We start from the raw sequence: 17,133 nt of genomic DNA on the forward strand, positions 1-17,133 counted from the left end.
TATCCTTAAACATTTTTTACTCTTAAAATGGTCCCTCAACTATTCAAAGAATCAAAGGTACCTCCGTTCATCTCTGAAATGATTTCGACATTAAAAAAATCATACGTGGTATCTCAATTGATGTAATTTCTACACTTATCATCGCATTTAGCTTAAATTTTACACCTGTCATTTCATAAAATCTCCAAAATATCTAAGTCTTCAAAATCTCTAAACTATTTTGTTGCATGGTTTAAGCACAAAAACTCTAAAAGTGTCAGACATTAATAGTTTAGGGATAATATCGTTCACGTTTATCAAATTTACCAACTACAATTACTCCAATATGTCAAATAGATGTCAAGTTTTATTTTTCCGACCACTCTCCCACTTGAAATACAAAATAGATATATTTTAATAAGTGAAGGACGAAATTAAGAGAGAAAAAATATTATAGTTTGCCCTTTTTTTTAATAGATAAGATCTATAAGTATCATCACACGTGTCCACACATCATTGAAGATTTTCTCTGGTGTTATCATACCCCTAAAACGAGTTATAGCCAAACACATGTAAGAAAGCTAATAAGTTATTAGTTCTAATACGCTCTAAAAAATTAAGTTTCAAATTAAAATTTATTTTAGAATTTATGTTTTTTTAATTTTTTATTAAAATAATATTATATATAATATCATAAAAAATGTATTTTATCTTTGACATTAAATTTAAATAGATTTTTTTAGAGCGCATAAACTAACTTATGTTGTAAGTTAATTTCGCCAAATACCTAAGAGCTTATTTCACAATTATAAGTTAATTTATTTTTCACAGTTCATAAGCTGGATTATTTTGACAATAAATAAGTTCTGACAAACCCAACCTTAGTGTTTACTTGGGATCGTGAGATTACGGTGATGCAGTCATACTACATTATTTATTGTAAGTTTGAAACTATACATGCACGAATTCCCACCCTCCATCGCCCATGCCGGAAACAGAAGTGCGATCTCATTGGGTTTGCCGGTTTGGTGCATGCCCTTTCCCTCCGTCGCATAAATAATTGGATGGAAGTTCTACCAAATCCATGAATGCCATAAGCCATGATGATGGTGTTCCATGAAACAATAATATCCTTACACGGTATCTCATCAAAATACTTACTTGCTGGATCTGGACATCACCACACTTTGCGTACATGTAAACAATTGAATTTGGGATGAATGTGTTAGTACTATGTTCCAATTTTGTAACATATTAAACATCAATCTGCATACCTTCACTCGATGAAGATGATTCAGCATGGACAGATAAGGTGCTTGTGATCGTAATTGCATCCGGCATGAAAGGCTTGGTCAACCATTTGGTGGTAACCTAGTTGATTATCTATTTGGATTTAAGGCGTAGGGTGCCCAAGATCGAGAGTTCTAATATTTTCTTGTAGAATCCTAGTTTGTGTGTCGGTTTATTTCATTTTCGGGCCCCTATCCACATGTGTTTTGGTACAACCTTTGTGAAGTTTGGCTTAAAGTTGAATTTTTTGTTCAGACCAGATTGTCCTTCATCGAGTAAGGCCTAGGCCATTCCTTGAGGAAATTAACCACGGGCCTGACATTTTTTTAGTTATAAAATCAAAATTCTATTAGGTTTTGAGTTGGATTAAGGATTTCATTCTCTTGAATTTTGGGTAGTCTATAAGAGTTCAGGTTTGTGCAACTTTTTAAGATGAAAAAGAAAGAGGAAAGAATCATTGTGCCGAAACCCAGCTCAAGGTCCGACTCACTTGGGCCTAGGCTGGGCTTCTATTTTCCTTCCAAGCCCGGCCCGAATAGTAAATCCTAGTTTTGGTCCAAGTCAAGCTTGGGTCTTATATTTTCGGGTTGGGCCGGCTCTATCCGATGCCGATCCCTATTAATTAATCGATTTTTTTAAATATGTCTATAAATTAAGATATGGTGAAATCAATTGGCTTCTTTAGTACGTCTATAATAAAACCTATCACGCCAAACATTATTGTATGTGAGCATAAGAAGAGTGTTTTGTTTTCTAGAAGAGGAGAGATTGTTTGTTGATAGAAATAGGCATGCCCCTTATATAGAATAAATATTAATTACGGATACATGAATTTCACAACACTCGTGTTTGGCATTGCGGATTGGGAGTCACTAATCCCAATCAGGTTTATATATGTATGTGCAGTTGAGTTAGCCGCTGATTGAATAATCACCACAGAACAAATCAAATCCCTATAACCACCCAGCTAGGGTTCATTGGTTTCCTCAATTTCGAAAGATTATTTCAACAGTCAGTCACTGGTAAGTCTGTCTTCTCTTTCTTTCTTTTTTTTATTACAGGGGTAGAGGAAGGGGAAGAGATGCTCAAACTCGATATCTCTATAAGACGTTACACACATGAGTGTCATCTGACCTACTCGTGATTTTCAAACTACAATTGTCTTCTCTTTCTTAATCATCCATATTTATAAATTATAAGTATTTTTGTCGTCATGTATTTGATTTCTATTCATTGTTGATTTACTCATGATTTATGTTATTTTCCTCTTTCACGCCTATATATTCTCAAATAACTTATCCATTCCTTGATTATTTATGATTTATGTTTGCTTGTTATGTGATAGCTCAAACTCTTATATGGATGCAGGGGGAAGAATGTTGGATATATATTGTGCAAATTAAAGGAGGAGTATATATATAACCATATATGTGTATGGAACCATGGAGATTAACGGGGGTGATGATTTCTCAAGCGGATCCAATTTTGATGGAGATTTTGGAGGCTGCAACAATTATAATCCCCTGCCGTATTCTGGGAAACAACTAATCTTCCCAAATAGTGGCAAATCAGTCCACCCTAATCAGAATATTTCCAAGGTACGTACATGTATTTTACAAATGTCATTGAGTATTTAGCTTTAATATAGAATGCTTTCATTTTTTTTAGTAACCAATAACGACACCATACAAGATTGCATTTTGAACATCCAAAATGAATCTAAACATGAACCATCAAGCCTATGCGCGCAGAAGTTTTTCACCTATCAATAGAGTAAGTTGAGGCAAAACCCAGCACATGGTCATAAGAATATTCCTCTTAGGACTTTCTGACTCCATATGATTTGACCCTATAGAGATTCACCGCTACACTATCACCCAAATGGTTTTGAATGCTTTAGCTCCTCCTGCTTAATTTTAATTTTATTTTTTCATGTTTTGTTTAGGATAGATCATCAATGGGTTAAGTGAAAAGTGCTTGGAAGAACAACCCAAAGGCCCTTCATCTTCCACGATGGCTACTCAAAACAACTATCCTCTCCATATTGGCGACATAACCAAAGGAGCAGAAAGTGTTCAAATCTCTCTAGCCAATGATCTTGATGGCTTCAACGAGTTGCCCAAATTCTTCTACATTGCTGAAAATATAGTTTACAAAGACGCTCATGTAAACTTCTCACTTGCTCGGATATCCGATGACAATTGTTGTTCACAATGTTTTGGGGATTGTTTGGCATCGGATTTGCCATGCGCATGTGCTTGTGAAACTAGAGGTGTGTTTGCTTACACTCGAGAGGGTTTGCTCAATGAGAAGTTTCTTGATGAGTACATTGAAATGATTTGGGAACCTAAGAGGAAGGACTACTACTATTGCGAAGAATGCCCATTAGAAAGAGGCAAGAGAAGGAAGAAATGTGAAGGCCATTTATGCAGAAAGTTTATAAAGGAGTGCTGGTCTAAATGTGGATGTAGTAAGAAGTGTGGAAATCGGATTGTTCAAAGAGGGATCAGAGCTAATCTACAGGTAATCTTCGATCTTTTCATTTTTGATACGTGACAATTTCTTATACTAAACACTTGGTATGATATAAGTCGACCCTAGGTAGTCCCTTAGGGCCTCACTGCTCCCCATCCCCATGTAATTGGATGTTATGTATTGTTGAAAATCCAAGTCCAAACACATCAAGGATATTGTTCGTTCTGAGATTTGTTCTTCATGGGCCGTCGTCATTGGTTCTCAATTAGACTCAAAAAACATGTCACTTGTGTCAAAGATGTTGGGACTTTACTTATATACCACTCGTTTGAGTTATGTCAATCTGATGTAGGATATAGTCTTGACACTCCCCCGCACTTCCCTGTTGGGGTTATGCCAGACCCAACAAGTGAACAGGTTAATGCCACACCATATTGACCGGAACTTTGTTCCGATATCCTGTTGGAAATATAAGCCCAAACACATCAAGAATATTGTCCATTTTGAGTGACTAGTCTGCACGGATTTGTTCTTCATTGGCTGTTATCATTGGTTCTTAAATCCAGAAAAGGCGTCACTTGTGTGAAACATGCTAGGACTTTACTTATATACCACTTGGTTGGATTATGCCATTTCGATGTGGGATATAGTCTTGACATGTATGTAATTTAATATTGTACATGCTACTTGGTTTTTTAGGTATTCAAAACATATGAAAGGAAAGGTTGGGGAGTTAGATCGCTCCATGCCTTGAAGAAAGGTAGTTTTGTTTGTGAGTATGTGGGAGAGATTGTCACCAATCTAGAACTGCACGAGCGAAACCAAAGAAGAGCAGGAAAAGAGCATACCTATCCAGTATTACTAGATGCAGATTGGAATTCGGAGAGAATTTTGAAAGATGAAGAGGCTCTTTGTTTGGATGCAACTGAGTTTGGTAATGTTGCTAGATTTATAAATCACAGGTATCATCTCTACCATCTTCATCTTCATTAAAGAATCTATCTCGAATAACTTGGGGTCAACTTCATGAATCCATATGACATAGGGTTATATTCTTATGTTTTTGTAGAAGAAAGACAATGAACTTTGTGTAAGGAGCCAGCCAGCACTAAACACTAAAACCAACCGTACGTGCATGATTAGTGTAAGCAACACATTGTAAAATCAAGATGATAACATCTCATGCATAAGACAACCCTAATGCCTCGGGTCTAATATGAGTATTTACGCAACCACAATCGTTGAGAATTTTACTTGACATGACATGTGGTGTTACTCCATGTAAAGTTCACATGGCGGTTACATTCAATTAACTCGTTCTCCAACAAGAACATGTATATTTGTCGAGGTACCTCTACACCGATCGTTGGAACACTCAGCATCTTGTTATCTCATAACAGGTGAACATAGCATGCACTAACCTATCCGAATTATCATTATCTATAATTTGTTTGTTGATTCTATGGTTAGGAACATTTATGAATATAGTTTTGATTGAACTTTTTCGTCCAATTTCAACTTCTACGTGAACATTGTTTTGTCTTTGTTTGCTTAGATGCCATGATTCGAACTTGATAGAGATACCAGTGGAAATAGAGACTCCAGATCATCACTACTATCACGTATGACTTTTGAGCATTATCAATTATAATTTTTTCTATAAAATATCTACATTATGGTAAATTGTATTTATTTTCCTTATTACAGCTTGCTTTCTTCACAACAAGGAATGTGGAAGCAATGGAAGAGTTGACTTGGGTAAACATATATATATATATATATAAATTTTAGTTCTCATAGGTTTTCAAATTCAATAACTAAAAAGGAATTAATGTTGTTAGTATATATGTTTTGGCTTAAGCCGATGATTAATCTAATTAATATTGTGATTGCAGGATTATGGTATCAGATTTGATGATAAAACTCATCCGGTGAAAGCTTTCAAATGCAAATGTGGAAGTCCATATTGTCGCGACAGAAAAGCATAAGCTATCTTAATTACAAGACAGCTCTTATACAAGCGTCCATGACCTATAAGTTAGGAGACGGCTCTTATATGGGTGTTTGTAATTTATAAGTTACAGACATCCACTTTTTGTGTGTAACAGTGAGTTTCAAAACAGTGGACCTCACTACAGTTCTTATTTTCAGAGATCATTCAAGCAACCGTCTGTAACTGATAAGTTACAGGCATCCGCACTTGAGAATTAATTGTTTGTCTTAAATAATTAAGTAGCTTCGTGTTGAGGTTATTGTGTAGTTAATTATATATACGAAATAATATTGAAATTGAGGAAAAATTGAAATAATTCATTCTGCGTCAAAGTCTGCTTTTTTATGTGTGTGTGTGTGCGCATCTTCGCATACATGATCCAAGTTCCCTCAAAAAGAAGAAGATGATCTTACTTTTCAAAAGCCCTATGTATAGCATGATAAGAAAATTTTAAACTAGTATCCCACATCGAATTAGTAAAATTGAGTGGTATACAAGTAAAGGTCTTGCACCTTTCACATAAGGACGGCCTAAGAATCAATTATAACGATCGTTTTTGGGCTTAAGAATCAGTTACAATGGTGTATGAAGAACGAATTATGTGCGGGCCCATGACACAGAGCGGATAATATCTTTAATGTGTTTGGGCTTGGATTTTAAACATGGTATCCAAGCAAAGATTCAATCCATTTGGACATAGCCCCTCTACATGTCCATTTGTTGGGTTTGACATAACCTACCGCACAAATGTAGGAGAGGGTCAAGAATAACAAATCCGAGAGCAAACAATATGGTTGATTGAGTTTGGGCTTAGATTTTCAACATATGTATGACGAGTAATGCACATTAGAATGTTCACCCGTTCAATGATGGATTAATTGACATTTCAACTTTTCCATTCTATTGGGAGTTCTTATTAATTAACAATGACATAAGTTAAAGAAAAAGAGAACATCTTAGAACATGCTTAGTAGGGGATCAAGATCGTTCCAATACAAATTTATTCGTTCAGCCGGTTAATCTCTATACTTACGTTCAGGTTAAGTTTTTTCCGGAGTTTGAAAAATCCTCCGGAATACTTTGCAGCGTCGGAGTCCACGAACAACCCTCCCTGCTCCGACTCTCCTTGCTGCAGGCTCTCAAACGATGCTTCCTTCGCAGCAGATTCAATCGCTGCTCCATTGATAATGTAGTAGTCGTAGTGCCTGCACATTTGTCGATTACATCAAGAACTTGCTTCAAGTCTTGCTTCCTTACCATTATCTTCATCCTCACACTCCCATCTTCATTACTATGATTCAAAACAACACCACCACCTCCTCTCACTTGACTAGCAATTGCTTCAACTCTATTACTGCTCTTCTGATTCCTCTCATGATTTCCGCTTCTCAACAGCATTCCTTCTGCAACTCTCAACTCCATTTTCTTTGTGTGTCAAGAGCTTATGCAATCATGGGTCTTATATATATATATCTATATCATAACTGCCCAAGAATCTTAATGAAGTCGGTAATTAAAAAACAAAAGGTTTAATTAGGGTTTAACGCGATATTGTTGACTTTTGTTAACAAATGTATGTGGAAATGAGCTGGATCTATGTGCTCACATGCAATGCCTATATCTGCGTTGGAATCAAAGAGAAAACTAACTTGTATATAATAGTATTATTATCTTCTTCAAATACTAATTTGGAGGAGAATTTCAATGGGAAATCAATCACCTGTTCTTGATTATTAATTAGTTGTTGTGATCTGTGTCAAGCTAGTCTGTCATTCTAATCATTTGCTATATATGTCTTCCCTTCTTTCTTTTTTTTTTTGAAAGGTATATAGGTCTTCTGTTTTAATTTCTCAATTAACTTAACTTTCTATGATCCAACCATTGATCACTCGGTCTAACTATGGAAAAATTCTTACAAGTCACATCTTCAGAACCTGCATGTCACTAATTAATTATGTATTTATATGAGATAGTACACGAAAGGAGATGAAGTTAGAAAATCCAGCTAACACATATCAAAATGATATTAATGTGATATTGTTTGTTCTGAGCCAAAGATACCACGGATTTGTTCTCTAGGATCGTATCCAAAGGTAACACGGATTTGCTCTCTTGGATCATATCCAAAGTATTTAGGCCCGGAAAACATGTCATTTATGAGAGAAAAGTTGTACATTTGTTTATATGCCACTCAATTCGATGTGAGACTACACGTCTTGATAGTTGTTTATGAAAAAACAATAAATTAATTCCAAAAGCGTGTGGAATATGTATCATTTTCAAGACACGGTGAAGAGACTAATCCTATTATATATGATACGCCAATTGATATTATATGTCCAATTGGCATCCATTGATTGAAATATTGAATTCTCATTCAAAATTTTGGGCCTGTTTATGTTTGGTTTGCAGCATTCAAGGCCCAATATGATTTGGGCCACTTGAAGTCACATCACATCTTCAAACAATAAATGACATATTAGTGCCCATCTCATGAAAATTGAATACTTAGATCAAAGAAAAAAAACACTTTACACATAAGTACATATTTTCCTTATAAGTGCCAGTTTTATTTATTTAATAATTTCATATCTCTATTTTGCCCTTCTTCTCAAATACTCCCTGATTTATGCAACATTTCCATTTTGAGGAAGATTTTGTACGTAATTTTATTTTGTGATTGATTCCATTCTTTTGTAATAGAATCGTCTCTTCGTATCATCTATCAATTCGATTTTCCTGACATCATTGATTTGGAGAGATCTATTTTGTTTTCTTATTATTATTATTATTATTTATCATTCTTCATCTTCATCTTATTAGATTTATGATGTAGTATGAGATCTGAGATGTAATTTTAGTACAGATATGAAATCATGCAGTTATATGTTATTGTTTCGAACAGTAACATCATCATGTTACTGTTTTGTAAAAATTAATATTAAATTAATATTTACCCACATTATAATGTTAATGTTTTGGTATTGTGTTTTTTAAAGTCATTTACTCTAGTATTGTGTTTTTGTAGGTCATTTGTTCCAGCAAAAAATAAAACAAGGGTTTTGTTTATTACATGATTATTTGAAATAATAACATGAACATGTATGAATGTCTAAAAGTATTAATGGGTAGTGACCTGACATTGTCCCACTTCAAACCCAATATATTTTGGGCCGTAGGATTTCTTACGAGGATTTGGGTCTTGGGCCACTTATTTTGTCATCATCAAGCCTTTTGAATCGACATTGAAAACATATAATAATTGGGAAGCACCATCATGAATCTCGCATTTGCTCTCTCTCTCTCTCTCTCACTTTTCTTCTTTACCGACAATGCACCACCTTCATAAAAAAAAGTAGCAGTAGTACTACTCTTTTGTTTTGGTTCAAGACTTCAAGTACACACGTAACTAGTAGTCATATCGATCGAGAGAGAGATTGTAGAAATCCAATTCAAAATATATTGGGAAGAGGAAGATAGATAATATGGAAAAGAAGGCATTAGGAGGGCTGAGCCACCTTTTTGTGACGGCGTTCCTGTCTAGCTTTGGCACTTTCATTGTGATTCCGGCAATTACTGATGTCACCATCGCCGCTGTTTGTCCTGCTCAAGATCAATGCTCCCTTGCCATTTACCTCACCGGAATCCAACAAGCAGTAAGTCACTCATACATATCCCTCTATCTCTCTCCATCTTTTTGTTGAAGCTTGTTAATTCCCCTAATTTGCAAAATGGGTTTCCTGGGTTTAGTTTCTTAAAATATTTTTTCTTTTTTTTCTCTCTTCCTAAAGTGACTACTGTTACTGCACAATTTGGTCTGAATTACTTTTATTTTCTGATACTGAGCATATAATTGGACAAAAATCATAATAATTTTCCATGGGGATTTGTGTAAACAAGAGTGAACTTTGAAGACAACTAGAGTCTCCTCCTACTTGTGTCTTTTCTTTCTTTTCTTTATACTTGTTTCTTTTCTTTCGACAACGGGTCAACCAGGTTGAGATGTCCTATCCTACGTTATCTTTTTGTATTAGGTCGGATCTCTATCCAAATCTCAGTTGATCTGGTCTTCTATATGATCTGAAATTTATCAATTAGTGGAAGAAGTTTCAAGAAACACACTAGTACTCGCTAAAAGTCAAGAAGACTGGTCTGTCTAAGTACCTTTCATCGTTATTAATTTGGTATTATTAATTAATTAATATTCCAACACAATATCCCACTGTCCAATTCTCTGAGTATCGTAGTATAGCCTAGGTCGGCACACGTGGTTGATTTATGTACACTTTGGTAACTATTTTTTGCATGACTCACTGTTGTGCTGCCTCTACGTACCCAAATTCCATGCTATGACCTCTCTCCAAGTTTCAGTGTCACTTGCAACTTGCAAGTTGGGAGGTTTGTCTCACATACACACGCACACGAGTTGTGGAAGTGGACTCTCATCCTCCAACTTGGAGAAAATATTCAGTCGTCACTGCACACCACGTAATGACACTGATGTGGTGTGCATGTTCAACTGAATATTTGACATGTGGTGACTTTAATCCAGTAATACTTGTTTCTTTTCTTTATACTTTGTTTTTCTTCTTTCTACTTTGTTTATTTTCTCTTTCTTTATACTTTGTTTATTTTCTTCGACAACGGTTCAGCTAGGCTGAGATGGTGTATTTGACCACGTACAACAACTCTTAATACCAATAAAAAGTCATCTGTTCAAGTTTTATTACCATATACGAAATGGGACTTTGCCCAACTCAGCTCAACGTATATTAATGGCATCCTATATATGTTATCTTCTTGCATTGGATCTCAACCCAGATTTAATTGACCCATGAAATTGTGGGGTCTTTCATATGATCTGAAATTTATCAATCAATTATTTGATGGGCAATTGAGTGACTTCTACATTATGAAAAATATTTCTTTTGTTTTTTTTAGAAGATTATTAGCGTTTAATTCACTCTTGCTAGCTTTTCTTTTCCTTGTCTTAAATCTGAAAAGAACATCGAATAAGTATATACAAACGCACTAATAGTTGCTAAAAAGTCAAGAAGAGTGTTCTGGAGAACTACCTTTCATCGTTTTTAATTTGATATTATTAATTAATTAATATTCCAACATATGTACACTTTCCAATGTCACTTCCAAGGACATTACATAAAAGTTATGGAGAGTGGACCCTTATCCTCCAATTATCTTGAGGTACTGATGGGGTTTAGGGATTCCACAATTCATTTGAAATTGTAGTTTCTACAATTTGAATGCATTGATTTAGGAGATGTTTTACATCACACCATATTTTTATGTTTTGAAATTTTCCCGACTTTTTTCTTCAGCAAACTTTAAAGAATTGTGGAGTTTCCAAATTCGTGTCGATTATAAGTCAAAATCCCAATAGCCAAAAGAGCAAAATAGATGACAATAACCCTCAAATTTATTGAACGTCTTTTGAATGATAAAAGTCACGTGGACTTTTTTAGGAACAGAGCATGAGTAATATTTCAAGTGGATTGAGCTAAATTTTCTTAGCTATTTATCATTCCCCTTTTTACCTTCTTCTTCTCATCTCGCACAATTAATTTCTTCAAATTATAACAGTTAAAAGAACTTATTATGTGTTTTCCGATGTACATGCATGTCATTTTTTGTGATGTTAATTATCTTTTGGGAGGTCCGTTTGATATCTAAAAACTCTCTGCAACAATCGAACAAGTAGGAATGGTTTGAGTAAACCAAATAATTTAGTTAAAATCGGATCTAAATGTTGGATAAGCTTTCTGGTAGGTGGAGTAGATGACTTCAGATGGGGTGGAGTAATGCTTTCTAAACATGCTTGGCCAGAAAGACAAATAGGTCCCAAATAATATCTCATGCAATTTAAAAAAAATAAGTATGCATGGTCCTCTTTTTTTTTTTTTAATATAGGAGAAGAGGAGGGGAGACTCGAACTCGAAAGCTCTATAAGATACCACACACATGAGTGTCATCTAAGTTGTTTGTGGTTTTCTTGTTACAATCATGCATATATAAATTTTATTGAAATTTTTTTAAAGATTTTTAATTTAAAAAATTGTTAATTAATTGCAGGTGATAGGATTGGGGACGGTGGTGATGATGCCAGTAATTGGAAATCTATCAGACGTGTATGGAAGGAAAGCTTTGCTCACACTCCCCTTGACCCTCTCCATTATTCCTCTAGGTTTGCATCTACTCTATATTTTTCTTTTCATTTTCCTTTCCCTTTTCTGTTAAAATTTTATCCCATGTCGGTTTGACATAATCTAACCGTGTGACATATAAATCAAGTTTCAGTCTCTCTCACACAATCAATGCATTTTATGGCCTTAAGAACTAATGAAGTCGGTTCAAGAAAAACAAAACCCTAAGGACCTTTAGAGTGTGTTTGGATTGAGGGATTTGGGGGGAAGGGAAGGGAGGAGAGGGGGAGAGAAGGGAAGGGAGGGGAAGGGGGACTATTTTTCCATCTCCCATGTTTGGATAGATAAAAAAAAGGAGGAAAGAAAATTTGTTTAATTTACTAATTTATCCTTATTTTTATGTTAAAATATTATGTACAAGGGTAAAATAGATATTTAACTTACAAACGACTTAATTAGTAATCACTTCCCTCCAAATGACTCCATTTTGGAGAGAAAGAATTTTAACAAAAATTTAATGAAATCTTCCTCCCAAATCCCTCCCGTTAATTTTTAATAAACTATCCAAAAAAGAGAATTGAAAGGAAACTCTATTTCCCTTCCTTTCTCTTCCCTACAAATCCCTCAATCCAAACACACTCTTAGTCCAAGACGGACAAAATATGTTTGTAGTGTTTGTGTTAGATTTTCGAACATTTTCTTAATCATCCAAAATATAATTATCACATTTGAGAAAAAGAAGAAAAGAAAGTGCATTGTGGGCCCACAAAAATTATCTACCTATATATATGCGGCCCACCACTCATTGGTAAGGGCAAATGCAATAAGAAACAATTTACTGGGCCAACATTTTTGTTGGCCCGGTCCCACCTCTATTACACAAAAAGTCAAGTCAAACACGTATTCTAATACAGCCACATCAGCAAAACACAAATTTCTATACACTTTTTCTTCCCACACACTTTCTCTTTCCACCCAACCCAACAACATTCCATTACTCCATATTATCCACAACAAAATTACACCAAAACATTAAATATCAATACATCCACATCAGCAAAACACTTATCCCAATACAGCCACATAAGCAAAACACATTTTACAATACAATCACATCAGCAAAAGACAACATCTTTGTTGGCCCAATACCACTTCACCATTGCATTTGCCCTAATGGTGTGCATGTTGGTCTGAAGTGGGACAAGGTGGAAATCGTGCCCTCCCAAAACAATGGTCTGTCTTAATCAATAATTTCTAGGTATAGCTGGCCCAGTGGGCCCGAACATAGGTAAAGCCCAAGCTTCAAACCTTACTTGTATCTAGCAACCATTAAACGTTGGCCCATGTAATTTTATTGGGCCTGAATTGTCGTTTTCGAGACAACTGGGCCAAACATCCGTGCTCCAGCCCATATTGTATTTATTTACTTATTTTTGTTTGTTGTGCAGTGATTTTGGCGTATAGCAGGGAAACCAATTTCTTCTATGCCTACTATGTGCTCAGGATACTCACTGCTATGGTCTCCGAAGGCAGCACAAACTGCCTCGCTCTTGCTTATGTGGTAATGATTTTCTCCTCAAACTCTTCACCATTCGCTTCTACTACTGCCATTTTTGTACTTCTTTTGGTTTTTCGGTTGACCCACTTGAGCAGTTTGAAGAATGAGGAATATGAATGAAAATGGAGTCAATGGGTGTTAAGAGTTCATTCTATTTTCAAAACCCCAAATCCAAGTTATTTTTATAAATCACCAGATTAATCTGTTTGACTAATTTTTAGTTCTAATCCATATTTGGTCCTGAAAATTTAGCATAAGAAAGTTGAAATAGCTTCCTAAAAGTAGGTATACTATGGATGGAAGAAAAGATACGTGATATGCATGGGAAAGAAGAAAAATATCGACAAAATTGTAGCTTTAGGTCCTAATAGTGAACAATAATACAAGTTGTTCATGTACATAACTTCAAAGATGATTTTTGAAGTAAGGTTTGTCATTGTTGTTCTGGTCTATATAAAACTTGATGTGCTAAAGTTAATTTTGTCATTACTGCTGTTTCTCAGGCAGATAGGATTTCAGAGGGGAAAAGGGCATCGGCATTTGCAATTCTATCTGGTGTGATCTCAGCTGCACTTGTCTGTGGAACCTTAGCTGCTCGTTTCCTTTCTCCAGCTTCGGCATTCCAGGTTATACACTTGAGTCACTTTCTCAGTTGGGATTAATCTCCACTTTCTTTTGTGACATTCTTAGTTCCTTGGAAACTTAGGTTGCCGCGTTTGTCTCAATGGCTGCTGCTGTGTACATGAGAGTTTTTCTTAAGGAAAGCATAGCAAACGGTAATGGTCTCACACAGCCAATCTTGAAGGAAGGACCGGATAATTCGGCACAAATTGATTGTGATTTACCTAGGCATGTACCTGTGTTCAAGAAAATTCCATCAGTTGGAGATCTTGTCTGCTTGCTGAAGAGTAGGTATGAGTGCCTATATCCCCTCAATTGGGTTTGTCAGATAAGCAATTTCAATTGGTAACCCAGTAGCATTAATCACGTTTTTAAGCACTAAAGGGCAGATATCTGATTAGGTCCTCTTATCACTTGAGAACGATGCTTTTATTATTCTTCTTGGGTTGACGTGGTCAATCACTGCATCATTTATATGACTGTCTTAATAAGAGTTGCTGAAACTTCACCACAATTATACTGACTTGTTACACTTGTATGTATCGAGAGAATTATGAAAGCATGATCCTAGATAGAAACGAATGATGGAAACGAATACACAGTGGATTTTCTTTGATTTTCTCAAAAACTCATTTAGCTGACCTCAAACTTTTGGGGATAAAGGCTCGGATGAAGATGATGTTACACTTATATTGATATTCTTTCCATTCACCAAGGTCTGAGATAATTAAACCGGGACGAAAAATATCTTGTTTTGCAGTGTCACGTTATCACAAGTAGCAGTTGTTGCATTCTTCCAAAGTCTTGCAGAAAATGGGATGATGTCTTCTTTAATGGTAATTTTCAGTGGTTTCTTTATCCCTTTTTTCGTTCAAACTATTTCCGATGAAATTATCTTTCTATCACCTTGGATGGACTGTCCAATGCAGTACTTCTTGAAGGCCCGTTTTCAATATGACAAAAATCAGTATGCTGACTTAATGCTAATTATGGCAGTTGCAGGGACTCTGTCACAGGTTAACGCTTGCCCTCTCCCTATTATTAGTCAGCTGTATTCGATGAAAATTTTCAACTGTAGCAACTGATGTCATTCTTGGTCGCATGAATCCTTCAGTTGGTTCTAATGCCCATTTTGGTACCTGCTATGGGAGAGGGAAGATTACTCTCAATAGGTCTCTTATTGGGCAGCGTAAATGTATGAGCCATAAATTCAGTCTGCTACATATAAATTTGAATCATATTTCCAGAGACTCTTTTCGTGTTAATGTCTGTAATCATTTCATTGAAAGAAAGTGGTGAAGATATCTATATATTTTTGTGCAGACTATAATTTACAGCATTTCTTGGTCGGCATGGGTAATTGTTCTTCAACTCTGGCAACTTTCAAACCCCCCTCTTATATGTTATAATTATTTCTTATGGTCGAGAAATTCTGTCTTGCATTTATCCTGAATGGCTGAATCTGATATATTTCATTTATTACTTTGATGGGGGTCTCGTAACTCCAAATGATCCTGAGTTTTCTTTAGTTTGTAGTTCATATGATTATAATTCTTAAAAGAACCATTTTCTTGTGGGCAGGTTCCGTTGGCGGTTACTTTGTTTTCTGGTTTTCAAGTTATTGTGACTCCAAGTGTAAGTTGCTCCATATATTTCAAAAGGCTTTGCTTCATCATGGATGTACATGTACTTGCTGATTGAATTTTTTATCACACAGTTACGAAGCATTGCATCGAAACAAGTTGGGCCCAACGAACAAGTAAGTCCACCAAAGAGCACTTCTAATTGTTGATCATAACAGTTTACATCTTTGTATGATAACTTAAAGATTACAGAATAACCTGTTGTATTTCTGTGAAAGCGTTTAACTCTTCAAGAACGTAAAACAATCTACTCAGGCCAACCTTAATCTTAGAAATGTACGAACTTCAAGCTTCCTCTGATTGAATTTTCTGATAATCATACTGGATGAAGGAGAGTGTATGTATATATAGGACCATCCAGAGTTGCACCATCTTTTCCTATCATAATTTCTATGTCCACATGACCAGTAGTTATTTTTATACCTGTTTATTTGACTGAACCTTACATCAGGGGAAAGCTCAGGGATGCATTTCAGGCATAAGTTCCTCTGCCAACATTATTGCCCCATTAATTTTTAGTCCTCTCACAGGTATTTTCAGAACTTTTTTCCTGAATTAATTGAATGAACTTGTATAGCTAGAACTAACTTTGTTTCCTTCTCAGCTTTGTTCTTGTCTGAAGCAGCGCCGTTCTATTTCCCTGGATTCAGTATCATGTGCATTGGACTTGCGACGGTAAAAAGCTCGTTTCTGATTGACTATGACTTTGTAATTGGTCACATTGCATAACAAAAGATTGACTAATCAGTTCTACCATTGAAACTCAAACATTAATTCATTGGTTCTTAAGATAGTGACCGCTTTTTCTTCCAATATCATGCATTAACTCTTGCAGATAATCGCTTTCATTCAAAGTTGTATCATAAGGGCTGCTCCAACTTCAAGCACAAAGTCAGCAGCAACTGAGGATGATGTAGAAGGAGCTTCTCCCTAGTCTGAACCAAATTCGATATGGTACTTGCTTTCTTGTAGACCCTCTCGAGACATCGAAGCAATCTTAGAATGTAATTTAGCAGCAGATAGAATACAACCAGGTATATTAGTGTGATACTCTGCACAATGCACAAGCTGGGTCTCCAATCAAAAATAAAACTTGGGAGCTTATAGAAAACCGGAACGCATATTAAGAAGCAGTATGGTTTTATACCGGAAGCCGGGGCATTTGATTCTTAAACTGCCTTGGCTCTGGACTCGTGTATTCATATCATATACATATTTGTAGTATTTCTTCACAAACTAAATTAGGTGCGTAAATATCTATGTAAATGAATTGAAGATAGTGAAGATACTGAGTTGAACATTCTGCAACCCTTTCCTTCAAACTGCTCAAGCGGTAACACCCAAACCTTACCAGCATATGCAGGATCTGATCATGTCTCCTGAGCAGAAGATGTGCAGCAGGAACCTTTGAAC

The 17,133-nt window shown here is 35.6% G+C and overlaps 2 protein-coding genes across 2 annotated transcripts; both read left to right on the top strand.

Annotated features, from left to right (window-relative positions):
• Positions 1–2,711: 2,711 nt before the first annotated feature.
• Positions 2,712–5,732, top strand: LOC120002656 (histone-lysine N-methyltransferase SUVR4-like). Its single transcript, XM_038851415.1, has 6 exons — positions 2,712–2,867; positions 3,220–3,792; positions 4,444–4,706; positions 5,300–5,366; positions 5,452–5,502; positions 5,640–5,732. Exons 1-6 carry the CDS (start codon positions 2,712–2,714, stop codon positions 5,730–5,732), a joined length of 1,203 nt encoding a protein of 400 aa, XP_038707343.1.
• A 3,317-nt stretch (positions 5,733–9,049) lies between these two features.
• Positions 9,050–17,023, top strand: LOC120002266 (hippocampus abundant transcript 1 protein-like). The gene is made up of 14 exons (XM_038850954.1): positions 9,050–9,393; positions 11,828–11,939; positions 13,347–13,459; positions 13,960–14,082; positions 14,163–14,368; positions 14,838–14,913; positions 15,007–15,093; positions 15,192–15,272; positions 15,401–15,433; positions 15,659–15,712; positions 15,795–15,836; positions 16,172–16,250; positions 16,325–16,395; positions 16,556–17,023. The coding sequence occupies exons 1-14, from the start codon at positions 9,223–9,225 to the stop codon at positions 16,652–16,654; spliced, it is 1,347 nt and encodes a 448-aa protein (XP_038706882.1). The 5' UTR covers positions 9,050–9,222; the 3' UTR covers positions 16,655–17,023.
• The last annotated feature ends 110 nt before the right edge of the window (positions 17,024–17,133 follow it).

The sequence above is a fragment of the Tripterygium wilfordii genome, chromosome 7, assembly GCF_013401445.1.
Source record: "Tripterygium wilfordii isolate XIE 37 chromosome 7, ASM1340144v1, whole genome shotgun sequence".
NCBI classification, from domain to species: domain Eukaryota; kingdom Viridiplantae; phylum Streptophyta; class Magnoliopsida; order Celastrales; family Celastraceae; genus Tripterygium; species Tripterygium wilfordii.

Coding starts and splice junctions, on each gene's coding strand:
- LOC120002656 (XM_038851415.1), top strand. CDS start 2,712: ATGGAGATTAACGGGGGTGATGATTTCTCAAGCGGATCCAATTTTGAT. Junction 3,793..4,443: donor GGATCAGAGCTAATCTACAG/GTAATCTTCGAT, acceptor TTGGTTTTTTAG/GTATTCAAAACATATGAAAG. Junction 5,503..5,639: donor CAATGGAAGAGTTGACTTGG/GTAAACATATAT, acceptor TTGTGATTGCAG/GATTATGGTATCAGATTTGA.
- LOC120002266 (XM_038850954.1), top strand. CDS start 9,223: ATGGAAAAGAAGGCATTAGGAGGGCTGAGCCACCTTTTTGTGACGGCG. Junction 15,434..15,658: donor GCATTTCTTGGTCGGCATGG/GTAATTGTTCTT, acceptor TCTTGTGGGCAG/GTTCCGTTGGCGGTTACTTT. Junction 15,837..16,171: donor AAGTTGGGCCCAACGAACAA/GTAAGTCCACCA, acceptor ACCTTACATCAG/GGGAAAGCTCAGGGATGCAT.